General features: G+C 29.0%; 1 protein-coding gene across 1 annotated transcript; it reads right to left on the bottom strand.

Moving 5' to 3' along the window:
* Positions 1-2529: 2529 nt before the first annotated feature.
* Positions 2530-6418, bottom strand: LOC137816688 (uncharacterized). Its single transcript, XM_068619941.1, has 5 exons — positions 6170-6418; positions 5937-6032; positions 5573-5695; positions 4663-4702; positions 2530-2755 (listed from the first exon to the last, which is right to left on the bottom strand). Exons 1-5 carry the CDS (start codon positions 6290-6292, stop codon positions 2682-2684), a joined length of 456 nt encoding a protein of 151 aa, XP_068476042.1. The 5' UTR covers positions 6293-6418; the 3' UTR covers positions 2530-2681.
* Between the last annotated feature and the right edge of the window lie 5931 nt (positions 6419-12349).

Below are 12349 nucleotides of genomic sequence, written 5' to 3'. Positions count from 1 at the left end.
TATATTAAATCAAATTACATCTAATTATCGTCTCTTTTTAAGATTAGTTAAAATTATTTTTTAATAAAATGAAAACTGTCCTGGCATAGCCGACCAACATGCTAACGCGTCTCGGGCACCCTGACTGAACCGATCGAAACACATGCACGATCAGACCGACCGACATATATAATCATTAAACGCTCAAATCAAGGTCAGTGAAGCTAAATTACCATTAAGAATTAGGTAATGCAACCATAAGTGTAATTTATTCCACTAATCAAGCCCAACGAGGTAAGCCCATTAAAATAATATAAATAGCACACATTTCAAAAAACAATGTAACGTCATTATTACTCTACACCTACCAGAGTGTTGAACACTCTTTACTGACTTGAGCGTCAGAGTGTTTTTTGCAGATATCTCTCCCATTTGGCATACTCGAGACCGAAAACCAAAAAAGTAGCGCGAAGGCAAGAAGGATTCCAACAAAACCCTAGCACCCTATCCGAAAGAAAGATGAAGACGAAGACTTCAATAGTTCTCTAGATCTCATCTTCCTATAAGAAAAAAAAAACCTTATTTTTATGTTTTATAACAAAATTTACAATTTCTAATATATTCAAATACATTAAATTTGAATCAATATTATTTTCTTTTATAAATATTTTATTTAAATAATATAATTCAGATTTAGTGATTTTTTTTAAATTTCCTTAGTCAAATAATATATTTTGTTATTCTAAGTTTTTATAAAAATAATTATCCTCTTAAAATTTGATAGAAATTCCAATAGTAATGTCTTTCTGAATCAAACAACATTTTCCGTCCAACCCTGTAACACGTGTTTCTAACACTCTTTCTTTGAACATATCATTACATTGTTTTGAGAAACATGAAATTTTGGTTGGCATGTGTTTCTTATGCCGCATGCATGTATAAATAATGACAGGGAAGACCCTTCACTAGTTGACCCTTCACCCATTACCGTCCAAAACAACCAATGGTTATTGAAATTTGTTCCACCATGGCTTATGGGTTCATACCTTGTCACTCACCACCCAAAAATCTGCACTTATTCTTAATGGGGAAAAAATAAAACACTTTTAAATTCTCTATCAAACATGCAACTCTTAATATCTCTCATTCAAATTTTTATATAAATAAATTATTAAAAACAAATCATTTGTTTGCATATGATTTTTTTTTATGTTTATATATCAAATATTAAATACTTATAAAGAATTCATATGCTAGCACATAGTTTTATATTATTTTTTAGTTTGTTAACTTGTAGCACTTAAGGGGTGGCAAAGCGGGCCAGTCGGTCCGCATTGGCCCGCCCCGCGCTTGGCCCGCAAAAATGCGGGTCGGGTTGGTCCGCCCCGCAAAGTTATTGCGGACTAGAATTCTCAATCTGCCCTGCATAAGAGCTGATCCGCGGGTTTGCGGGTCAGCCCGCGTTCTTTTATTTTTTTTATTAAATTAAATATATATATATATATTTTACATTTTGTTTTTACAAAATTGTCAAATTAAACCTATATATTTGTTACTATCAAACCTAAATTCTTTTTCTTCCTTTTCAAAAATAGTCAAACATCAAAACATTAAACATAGAGATAAATATCAAATATCACTATTCTTCCACTTCCAAAACATTAAAAATACCTAATTCCAAAACATTAAACATAAACATAAACATTAATTCAAAAACATTAAACATAAACATTATTGACGCGATTATGTTGTGTTTCTTTCTTTGAAATTTTGTAAAAACCTAATTGCGTTGCCTTGCTGCGACTAAGTGCCAATTTTTTTTTCTTGCGGCTAAGCGGGCTAGCCCGCCCCGTCCCACTCCTGGCTCGCACAGGTTGCGGGCTAATGTGGGACGGGCTAATGCGAGTTAGCGGGTTGAAAATGTCAGTCTTCCCCGCGTTTTTTACCAACGGGCCGCGGGTCGACCCGCCCCACTTTGCCATCCTAGTAGCACTAACACTATATTTACTTCCATTTTTGTCCTTTTTATTTATAAATACTTGTTAACATATATTGTTACCTTTTAAATAAACTTTCTTCATAGGCCAATTTTAAAAAGCATATATATATATATATATTAAACTTTTTAGAAAACTAGAATTTCCTTATATCTAAATTAATTTATAAAATTTCTCTCCTACTACTTTTTTCTAAAAAATATTTATGCACAGGATATCTGAAGTAAATTTATATAATCATCCAATTATAAGTTATTATATACATTAAATTTTACGATAATGATTTTAAAAAATATATTAGTAGATATTTATGATTAATTAATAATGTAAGAAAAACTACTGGTACTATTAATTATAGTGTATATATATGGATTAGTTATTATGAAAAGTGAAAGTATTTAATTAGTTATTTAAGTTGTAGATTATGTATTCATAACTTCAGATGTATTGCAACATCCTTCATAAACAGTCAATTAAATAATGTAGTTGTTAAATAAAATAAAATAAACAAAACAAAAAGAATCTTTAAAATACTAAGAAAAACAAAATAAACTTTAGAAAGGACTAAAGGAAGTAATTCCTTGTAAAGAAAGTAAAAAATTAAAATAATACATTCCAAGTATGTTTTAATGTCAGTATGACTTAAGAAACCAGTTAGAAGCATGCTACTTTACAAGTCTACACTGTTATTCTTTGGATAGCAGATCAATTACTTTGAACTATAGTTGAGAACAGCAGTTTGTTGATATCTCCAGAATCAGCCTCGTGTGTCTCATTCCCTGCATTCAACACATTCACAGAAATTCATTCATTTTTTCCACAATTCTAGCAGTGTACAAAAGGTAATAACCTAAGATCATATTAACCATTTTTGAATTCTTGCAGTGTCATGCATGGTAACTATCTAAGATCAACCAGTATGATAAACCAGATTTGACAATACTCGTCCCAAATGCTTGGATAGAGTCCTTCCCTACAATGCCACTGTGGACAAAACACTGAAACAAACCATACCTTCATTGATGTACTCTACACCTAATTAGGCATCATAAGACATTTAACCACAGCCACTGCCTGCCTATTTTATAGGCACATCAATGGCAGAGGCATAATCTAAATAAATTACGCAAGCAATCAAGACAAAGGGTCTACCAAGACATGTTTTTCCACTAAGTCCTTACAGAAGAAAAAAAAATAAGTAAAAAATTAAATGATTTTTTCATAAATGAAAATTAACTTAGGCATAAACTTATAGAAGTTTTTTCATATTAACTTCACTGAAAGATGCTTTTTAACAACTTAATTTTAACTTTTAGAGAGCTAATTTCCCTTTTTCCTCTAATTGGTTATCAACAAATTCATTCAAGAAAGCCCACAATAGTCTCAAATGGGGAAAAAGGACTTAAGCAAAAGAGATAGGAGGTACAAGTGGGGGAAAACCCTACTTTTAAGTAAGGTATTTGAGTCTTTTCTAACCAAATTTGGTGAACCATATTATGTTATAGTGTATAAATAAGTGCAAAACTTACCTTACATACTAATTTTTGACTAATTTTGTGGGGATGACTTAAGCCTAAATCTACTTTATAATATAAATATTCAATTTCAAGGGAAATAAATAAGAGCTGCATCATTGTGGGCATGTGATTTTTTCACGTTGAGGCACTAAAACAAGTGCAACAAAATGAGTCAGTAGAAATGAGATGAAAACAGTAATAACTGTGTTAACATCTCAACTATGAAAATATTAGTACCATGGTACAAATAGGAACTTTGAGGCACTATAGCAGGCTCACTCGGAAGTATAAATACACCAGTAGCTGCATGACTCCGTTGTATAGATCAGGAAAGGAAAAACATTGTATTTAGGTTTGAGGGGTTCCTCACTACACTTATAGGAAGAAATAACTTATGAGCTTGTTCATTGTTATTAGATATAAAAATAATAAAAACCCTTCACCTAATATAGCTTAAGCTTTTGGGAGAATTAGTTCTTGACATTGGCCCTGTTTTTCTAAATATAAAAGTTGAACTTCGGCTCAAGGTACAGTGAGCTTGTGCATTATCCATGCTTCAAGTTTGAAGGTCTCGTGCATGTGAGGAAATGTTAGGTATAAAACCAATCATGAACTTCGGTTAACAGCTAACAGCTCAAGTTTCTGCAAAAACTAGCTCATGACAATTTTGTTCATGTGCCTAGTCTGATTTATTGAGAATAATATTCCATATTGTTCTTCAATCCATCACTCTTCGTCTAGTGCTATATGCAGTTGTTCCACTACAACAAGGCCAAGCTGTCCCTTCCAAGGCTAAAAAACAACTGTCTCACAACACAAGCCTTGATCCTGAAGTGGTAGTTGAGACTCAACAATACACTCTAACCCAAGCTCGTTCTCCCCCTTTTTTTTGTCATTTCACTCTCCCAATTGATGTCTATTCAACTCCATTCCCCTTTCCTTACCACATCAATCCCCACTTCTAAGATAGTGGAACTGATCCAGATCACAACATATTATCCTCTTTCAAAAGACCAAAAGATCTTGAATAAAATATATTTAATTAAAACCAATACATTGGCATCCGGTAAATTTTGCAACTACATGAACAATGACACATCCATTAAATAAGGTTGTTAAATTTGATGTATGGAAAACTGCCAAGATAATAAATCCTTCAAACTCCTAACCTGTTTTGGATCTTACTTGAGCTGTCCATTCTTCAATTACCTGCATAATCAGTTAAAATTGGGTAAAAATCATTGCAACTGCACTTAGTTTCTGCTTGACTGTCTAGGTGAAAACTAATGACATACAAAATTTTGGATGAAATGGTATGACAGAAATGCAAGAAAACGTAAACAGAATGAGAATGTATTCTTTTCCACTTTGAGTCATAAATTCAGTTGAAATTGTTTTGCTCTATCCTCCATTTTCTATGTTCTCACGTTCCACCAACTCAACCAAAAATAAACTTGGTTATGTAGGCAAAGCAACATGGAAGCTACCCAAGGACACCTTTGGTTGGGTAAAATTTAAAAGCAAAGCCCCTAATTTGATTTATCTTGGTTGCTTGCTGGCAAACAATGTAAACACTTGAAAACACCATTTGGAAAATAGACAACCATTGAGAATAACATAGATATACATGCATAAATTACCATCATGCTCCACTTTGATACCTTAAAATGGAAGATACTACACTTTCTTTTTTGAACTATAACTTTTTATTCCCTTATGAAATCAAGACCTAGCGCAGATACTTAATCCTTTGAACAGCTAAAACTCCTCTTGAGAGTCTACGTGAACCATTATGCACTTCTTAGTAATTCATGAGAAAAATGGACATCCAATATACGAAATTTCTAAAGACACTGAAGAACTAACTTTAAAAAAAGGAAAAGGAAACACACTCGCTCACATTTTCATTATTTTATCTGCATAAAAACACTGACAGACTAACTTAAAAAAAAATCAATTAAAAAAGATACACACCAAGTCCCTCACACACAATTTCATTAGTTTTTATTTAAATTGAGGGACCAACTTAAAAAATCAATTAAAACAAAAAAACAAAAAGGCACACACATTCACAATTACCTGTTTGAAGTTAGTGAATGCAGCATCATCTTCACCAGTGGAGGAGATGCCCAAGGCTGGTTGCATTCGCTGCACCAAATTCCTGTTCTCCACCAGAATTCTCTGAGCCTGATCAATCAAATCCTGCACAAGTGAACAACCAAACCAACATCAAATTCAAAACAAAGGTGTTGTTCATCTTTATAAGCACACATCGATACAAGTATGGTTTTAATAAAAAGTACGCAACAGCAATGTTGGCCACATGTCAAGATTTTTGGAGTCACCGCAACTGCAACAGCGATCACAATCTAAAATCTAAGGTATCACTATCAATCAAATCAATAGAACCCACCAGAATGCAGAATAATTAACAGTAAAGTACCTGCTTAGCAGCCAGAAGCTCATGGCACTGTCCCTTCAAGGTTGCTATATCTTCCTGAACCTTCTTTATTCTAGAAACCAGTTTCATAGGGTTAGCCTGCAAAACCCAATTCAGTTTTAAGCATAAAGGTACGAACTTAGAGGTGCCCATGATTGGTTTTAGCAAGGAATCGAAGAAATATGAATGATGGTACACAGAAAACAGTGAAAAGAGTGATGGGGTGTTGTGCTTACATTTTCAGGGTAAACCTGCAGAAACTCCTTTTCGAGGCGATGGTGAACTGTAGAGAGATCGTGATTGGCCTTTGTGAAAAGGTTCAAAAGCCCATCTGTTGCTTGGTGGTATTGATGCCCCATCTTGGCTTCACGCTGCAATGCTGAATTGGGGATTCAAATGTTCATCGTGCGTTTAGGTGTAACCAGTGTGTTTTCGGAGCCAAAACAAATTCAAATATCTAGACACTAGAATAGAAGAAAAAATAAAGCACTTTTATTTATTTATTTTGATCTTTTATTTATATTTAAAAAAAATTAATTTAATCTTTCATCTTTTAAATTTTTTTCAATTTCATTTTTCCGTAACATAAAGGAATATTCTCATGAGGGATCAAAGCACATTTCAGTTGAGATTGAAAGGTTGTGTATTTTTAGAAATTAATGTAATTTGGAGATAAGATAATGTCAACATCTATCAACATGAGGTCTTCTCTCAATAAACTAAATGATGTGATTTCAATTCTTACATCACTTTCGTTTGCTTAATCAATCACTCTGACTTTGGTTATAAGTGGTGGATTTTGATTCTTAAATAGTTCAGACATCCAAAATAAATAAACTAAACGACATGATTTTTACTCTTAAATTGCTTTATTTGTCTGATTAATTCAATAAGTGGTGTAACTTCGATTCTTAAAATCATTCCAGCATGTAGTCTAAATAATCTTATCAACACAATTTTAATTCTTAAATCACATTACTTTTAGTTATAAGTAGCATGATTTATTCTTAAATCATTTTGATGTCCAACCTAAATAAATTAAGTAATGCAATTTCAATTCTTAAATCATTCCATTTGTTTGATTTAATCTAACCTTTTTTATAAGAATCTTTGTTTTAGTTCTTAAATTACTCTAACGTCCAATGATATAATATAATAAATTATTTATTAATTTGAGTATCGAAAGATCATGTGTAAGTGAGTTTTTATTTAATTATTGCATGTTTTTTATTAGAGTTTAAATAATTCTTCTTTACTATCCATTACTTGAGTCATAAAGATCAAAGATTTTGTTTATTGAGAACATGATCAAAGAAATTTATTTTCAATAAAAACATTTGGAGTCTTATATGTGGAGCTTAAACCTACAACAAGATAATAATAGCTCTCTTCTAAATCATTTATCAAGCAACAATTCTCCACACCTATGTGTTCTCACCCACAACCCTAAGGACAGATATTTGATGTAATTTTCTTTACTAATGTTCATCTTACAGTCATGTAGAGAGGATCAAACTTCTATTATTTTTATGCAATTTTATCTTCTAGTGTACCACTTGCACCTGCCACACACTTGTGATTGTGATTACACCTTTGTGGAGAAACTTTTATTGCAATTTTCTCTATTAGCACACCTCTAACACTCATGTAGATGTAGTAACAACCAAGTGAGATTTTTTTTATGCAGTTTTCTATATTAATGCATCTCACACATCCATGTGAGGTCAGACATAACCCAATGGATAAATCTCTAATATAATTTTCTACAATATCATGTCTTTCACATCCTTTTAGACAAACTCACACATCTATGATTGAACCTCAAGACAATATTTTCTAGTACTACATCTCCCACACTCATGTGAAATCAACCATAACCTTATGGGAAAATCTTTAATGCAATTCTTTATATATAATATAACATACGAGTTTATCTACCTATACTAATTGGACAAAAATATATGCAAGTAAGACACGTTCACTAACTATATAAATAATTAATATGCAAATAAGACATATGACTTAACCAACCCTTATTAAATTGAACAATGATAGGTAAATTAAGTCACATATTTTGAATTTTGATCTTGTTAAAATTTATAATTCGGAAACATTTTTTTGTTAAATTTTTTAGAATAAGTTTTTTTTAAAAATAGACTACACTATTTAATATTTTAATAATTTAATATTTCAAAAAAATACACATTAGTTAATAAAATGATAGGGTAAATTAAATAATAAATATATTACTTTATTTTATGAATATTAATATTATTTAATAATTTTGGTCAGGGTGGATTGGATGATAAGTTTCATATGTTGAATCCAAGACCCAACTCGTAAGAGATTGAGTTAGATTGTGTTGTATTGGATTTGACCCCATCATAAAGAAACTCAATTCATTTTGTTTGGGTTGAATTGGGTCTTCGGGTTATCTTACTAAATAAACACCTCTATTTGATATAATTTTCTATATTAATGTGTCTCTCCCACTCATGTGAACGCAACCATATCCATATGAGTGCAACTACACCTCTATGGGGAGAAAAATGAAGGATCTAGTCATTCGTACCAGTTAGACCTCAAATGAGTTGCTTGTTCGATATGTCCGAAAGTATCAAATCACTTAAAAATTGAGGTTATTGGTAGTTTCTCCTCTTTTAATCCACCAAGACACTTTTTAATGATAAAAATATGATGCAAGCATCAAGATCAAATGCAAACAATACATTAAATATGGTGATTGTCTTTAACAATGTTATTTTAAGCGGACGAGATTGGAACATTAACATCGTCTTTGAAGACAAAATATTAGAAGATTTTAGGTCACTCTTACATGTTAACTCTCGACAATGGAACTTGTTCTACTATATCAAGCAGTTTCACGTCGCTTGGTAGTCAAATCCAATAATTGTTATATATGATTTCTTTCTTTAACCCCCAAAACATCTTTCTAAAACAAAACTATAACAAGAATATCAAGTTCCAAAGCACGTAATATATTTGGTGATTAAGAGTGTTCTTGGTAAGATCTACTTGTGGATCTAGACCAATAAATTTAGGGGGTCAAAATAATATACACAAACTAAGTGTAATTTTAATATGTCTAATTTCGATGCAAAGCTAGTAGTGTCCATTCTCTATTGGTCGCAAGGTAGTGTGGACGAGTTTCTCTTCCTCCTACATGCATATTGTACCGTCCTTACCTTGCACATGAAAAAAATGATTTGGATCAACAACACCCTCCTTAATCACCAACAACTCTAACTTCTAACTCTATTATCGAAAAAAAAACTTAAGAAGTGGTGGATTTTGCGACAAAATTAGGGTAAAGGATATTCCCCATTACACTACAAGAAAATCATTAAACAGTGATTAAATTTAGAGACAAAAAATAACTAGTCACTATATTGACTAAATTAGATACTAATTTAGAGACTAAAAAATTATTCATATTTAAAGTAATTTCTATTATAAAAAAAAACTAAAATAATTTCTAAATTAGTATCTAAATTAGCTATCTAAGTTTTATCTACTAATATTTTAGATTATAAATTAGTCTTTAAAAGATTAATAAAGACTAATTTAGAATATAAAGTAGTAAGTAACTAAAATCTTAGTAGCTAATGGTTAAATACCAATTTAGAAACCATTTTAGAAATTCTTTTAATAATAAAAACTATTTTAGATATCAATAACTTTTTTAATTTATAAAATGATTTGTAGTTTAGTCAAATAGTAACTTCAATAATTTTCTTATAGTGTTATAAGCTGGGTCATAAAATATAATAGACAAGTTACTAACATTTAACTAGCTTATAAACTACTTTCACCAAGAAAAAAGTATTTGGTATGTAGTCAAAAATAGTTTATTTTAGAAGTTTCTAGTTTATAAACTATAATTTATTACGATTAGTTTGTAACTTGTAACTTATTTAATTTTCTTTCATTATTACCCTTATATTATAATACATAATTTTAATGTTCTTAATTTCTTTTTGATACTCATTTCAATTTTATAAAGATAATTAATTATTAAATTATTTTTAGTATTTGTTGGATTGCTTTTTAATTTTTTTATGTAGTATAATTGAAAATAGACTTAACATTTTAATTCGATGTGAATACTGTATTTTATTATATGATATTATATGAAAAATAAAATTGCAAAAGATAAATTCAATGTAACAGTAGTTCAAATTAAGAAATAAAAAAAATTAGATTAATACTAATTGCATTAACTCATTTGAATAAGATGACTTGTACAAATAAAAAAGCCCATACAACTTTAAAAAAATAGAGGTACTAAAAAGTTTAATATAAATAATTATTTTAAAAATTATGATTATAAGTACATAATAACATATTTTTGTTAAAAAGAATACAAATTTCATTAATATAATAAAACTTATATAGTTATATTATTTTATGTTATTTTACGTGTACTAATTTAGGTTATCATCTACTTTATCAAATATCATTAAAGTAAACTAATTTATAAGCTTAGAACGTACAATTTAGAAGCTTGCTTAACTTATAAAGTAGAAACTAACTTATTAACTAGTTTTTCTAAAGAGAATCTAACACCAACCCTAGTACTATCACTTTACTTTCTACGAACACTTTAAAAATCACTACTAACTAAAATAAAAAAAACTATTTTACTACATACTAATCATAAAATAAAATGATAAAATTCATTACAAGGAAATTATTAAATAAAAATTAATTTTAAAAATAAAAATTAATTTTAAAAATAAAAAATAACTAGTTATTATATTAATTAAATTAAATAATATTTTAAAAATTAAAAAAATATTAATATTTAAAATAATTTTTATTATTAATAAATAATTTTTAAATTAGTATTTAATTAACTACCAATGTTTTGGTTAACAACTATTATTATATATATTAATATTATTTATAATTTTTAATTAATATAATAACTAATTATTTATTTTCTAAAATTAATATTAATTTAATAATTTTATAGTGATTCTTAAATAATAAAAATTAGGTTGACGTAAACAAGTTTTTTTGCCATGGTGCTTCACTATTCTTTTTAATAAAAAATGTCGTTGTTTGATTAAATAATATATTTCGTGGAGATGATGCTTTATATTATTATTTTTTGAAAAATTATTAAAATTGCCACCAATATTTAATGTTGTGTACCGGTCATTATTGGATGAGTCTATCTCAATTTTTTAACCAAACGCACAAGTCAAGCAAAAACAACAAAATTAACATACATGTAAATAATATACTTGAATTCATATTTTTATCTTAATTAAATAAATTGAAATAGGAATACAATTTTAATTTTCAACAATAAAAATAAGTTTTTTTTTATAATTAATAAAATTTTAATTTAAAAAAAAAAATTATACGGACTGATCCACAAATTTGTCAATTATTTCTTATGTGAGACGAGTCAGAAAAAAGAACCCGCGCATTTTTTACACGAGGCAGACCATAACACGAGGAGGAGTAAGTTTGCGTTATCACCCTAAGTAAGTAATGACAACTCGCACAACCCATGAGTTAAACATGTTTTACTTCGTGAGGTGCATCACGAAGCTTAATTCAATGTCTCTTGCTTCTCTCAGTTGCACATTGTTTAACGAGTTGAGTAAGTTGTTTGTATTCAAATAGATACTAAAATTTTTAATGTATCTTTGCATGTGCAAACTGATCTATTTCACCCACGAGTTTTATGAGCGGATATAGTTTTAACCAAATGCGTTTTTTCCCATGGAGACTTTAATTAAAAAAAAACTTAACATTTTAAGTTGAAGTAAATAATATTTTATTATATAATAATTGCAAAAGATAAATTCAGTAACAGTAGTTCAAATTAAATAAGAAATAAAAAAATAAATTTAATTAATACTAATTACATTAACTCATTTAAATAAGATGACTTCTCCAAATAGAAAATGCCTATACAACTTCTAAAATAAATAAATAGCGGTACTAAAACATTCAACAAAAATAATTATTTTAAAAATTATGATTATAATTATATAATAATATATTTTTGTCAAAAGAATACAAATTTTATTAATATAATAAAACTTAATTATAGTTGTGTTATTTTATATAAATTTACATGTACCAACTAAATTAATTTTTCATTTACTTTATCAAATACCCTTCAAATAAACCAATTGATAAGCTTAGAACGTAGTTTAGAACTTTACTTAACTTATCAAGTAGAAACTAACTTTTTAACTAGTTTTTCTAAAGAGAATCTAACCCCAACCCTAATACTATCACGTTACTTTCTAGGAACATTTTAAAAATCACTACTAACTAAAATAAAAAACTATTTTACTACATACTAATTATTGAATGACAAAAATTCCAATTAATAAAAGAATAAAAATTAATTGAAATGACGTAGAGTACCC

The sequence above is a fragment of the Phaseolus vulgaris genome, chromosome 1 (assembly GCF_000499845.2).
Source record: "Phaseolus vulgaris cultivar G19833 chromosome 1, P. vulgaris v2.0, whole genome shotgun sequence".
Lineage (NCBI taxonomy): Eukaryota > Viridiplantae > Streptophyta > Magnoliopsida > Fabales > Fabaceae > Phaseolus > Phaseolus vulgaris.
Note: the sequence above shows the minus strand (reverse complement) of the source record. Positions and strands in the feature narration are given on the sequence as shown.

What these genes read in the sequence shown, in the direction of transcription:
- LOC137816688 (XM_068619941.1), bottom strand. Translation starts at nt 6,292, where the DNA reads ATGGGGCATCAATACCACCAAGCAACAGATGGGCTTTTGAACCTTTTC. An exon ending in AGCTTCTGGCTGCTAAGCAG is followed by an intron (nt 5,696 to 5,936) that starts GTACTTTACTGT and finishes TCACTTGTGCAG; the next exon opens with GATTTGATTGATCAGGCTCA. An exon ending in CATTCACTAACTTCAAACAG is followed by an intron (nt 4,703 to 5,572) that starts GTAATTGTGAAT and finishes CTGATTATGCAG; the next exon opens with GTAATTGAAGAATGGACAGC.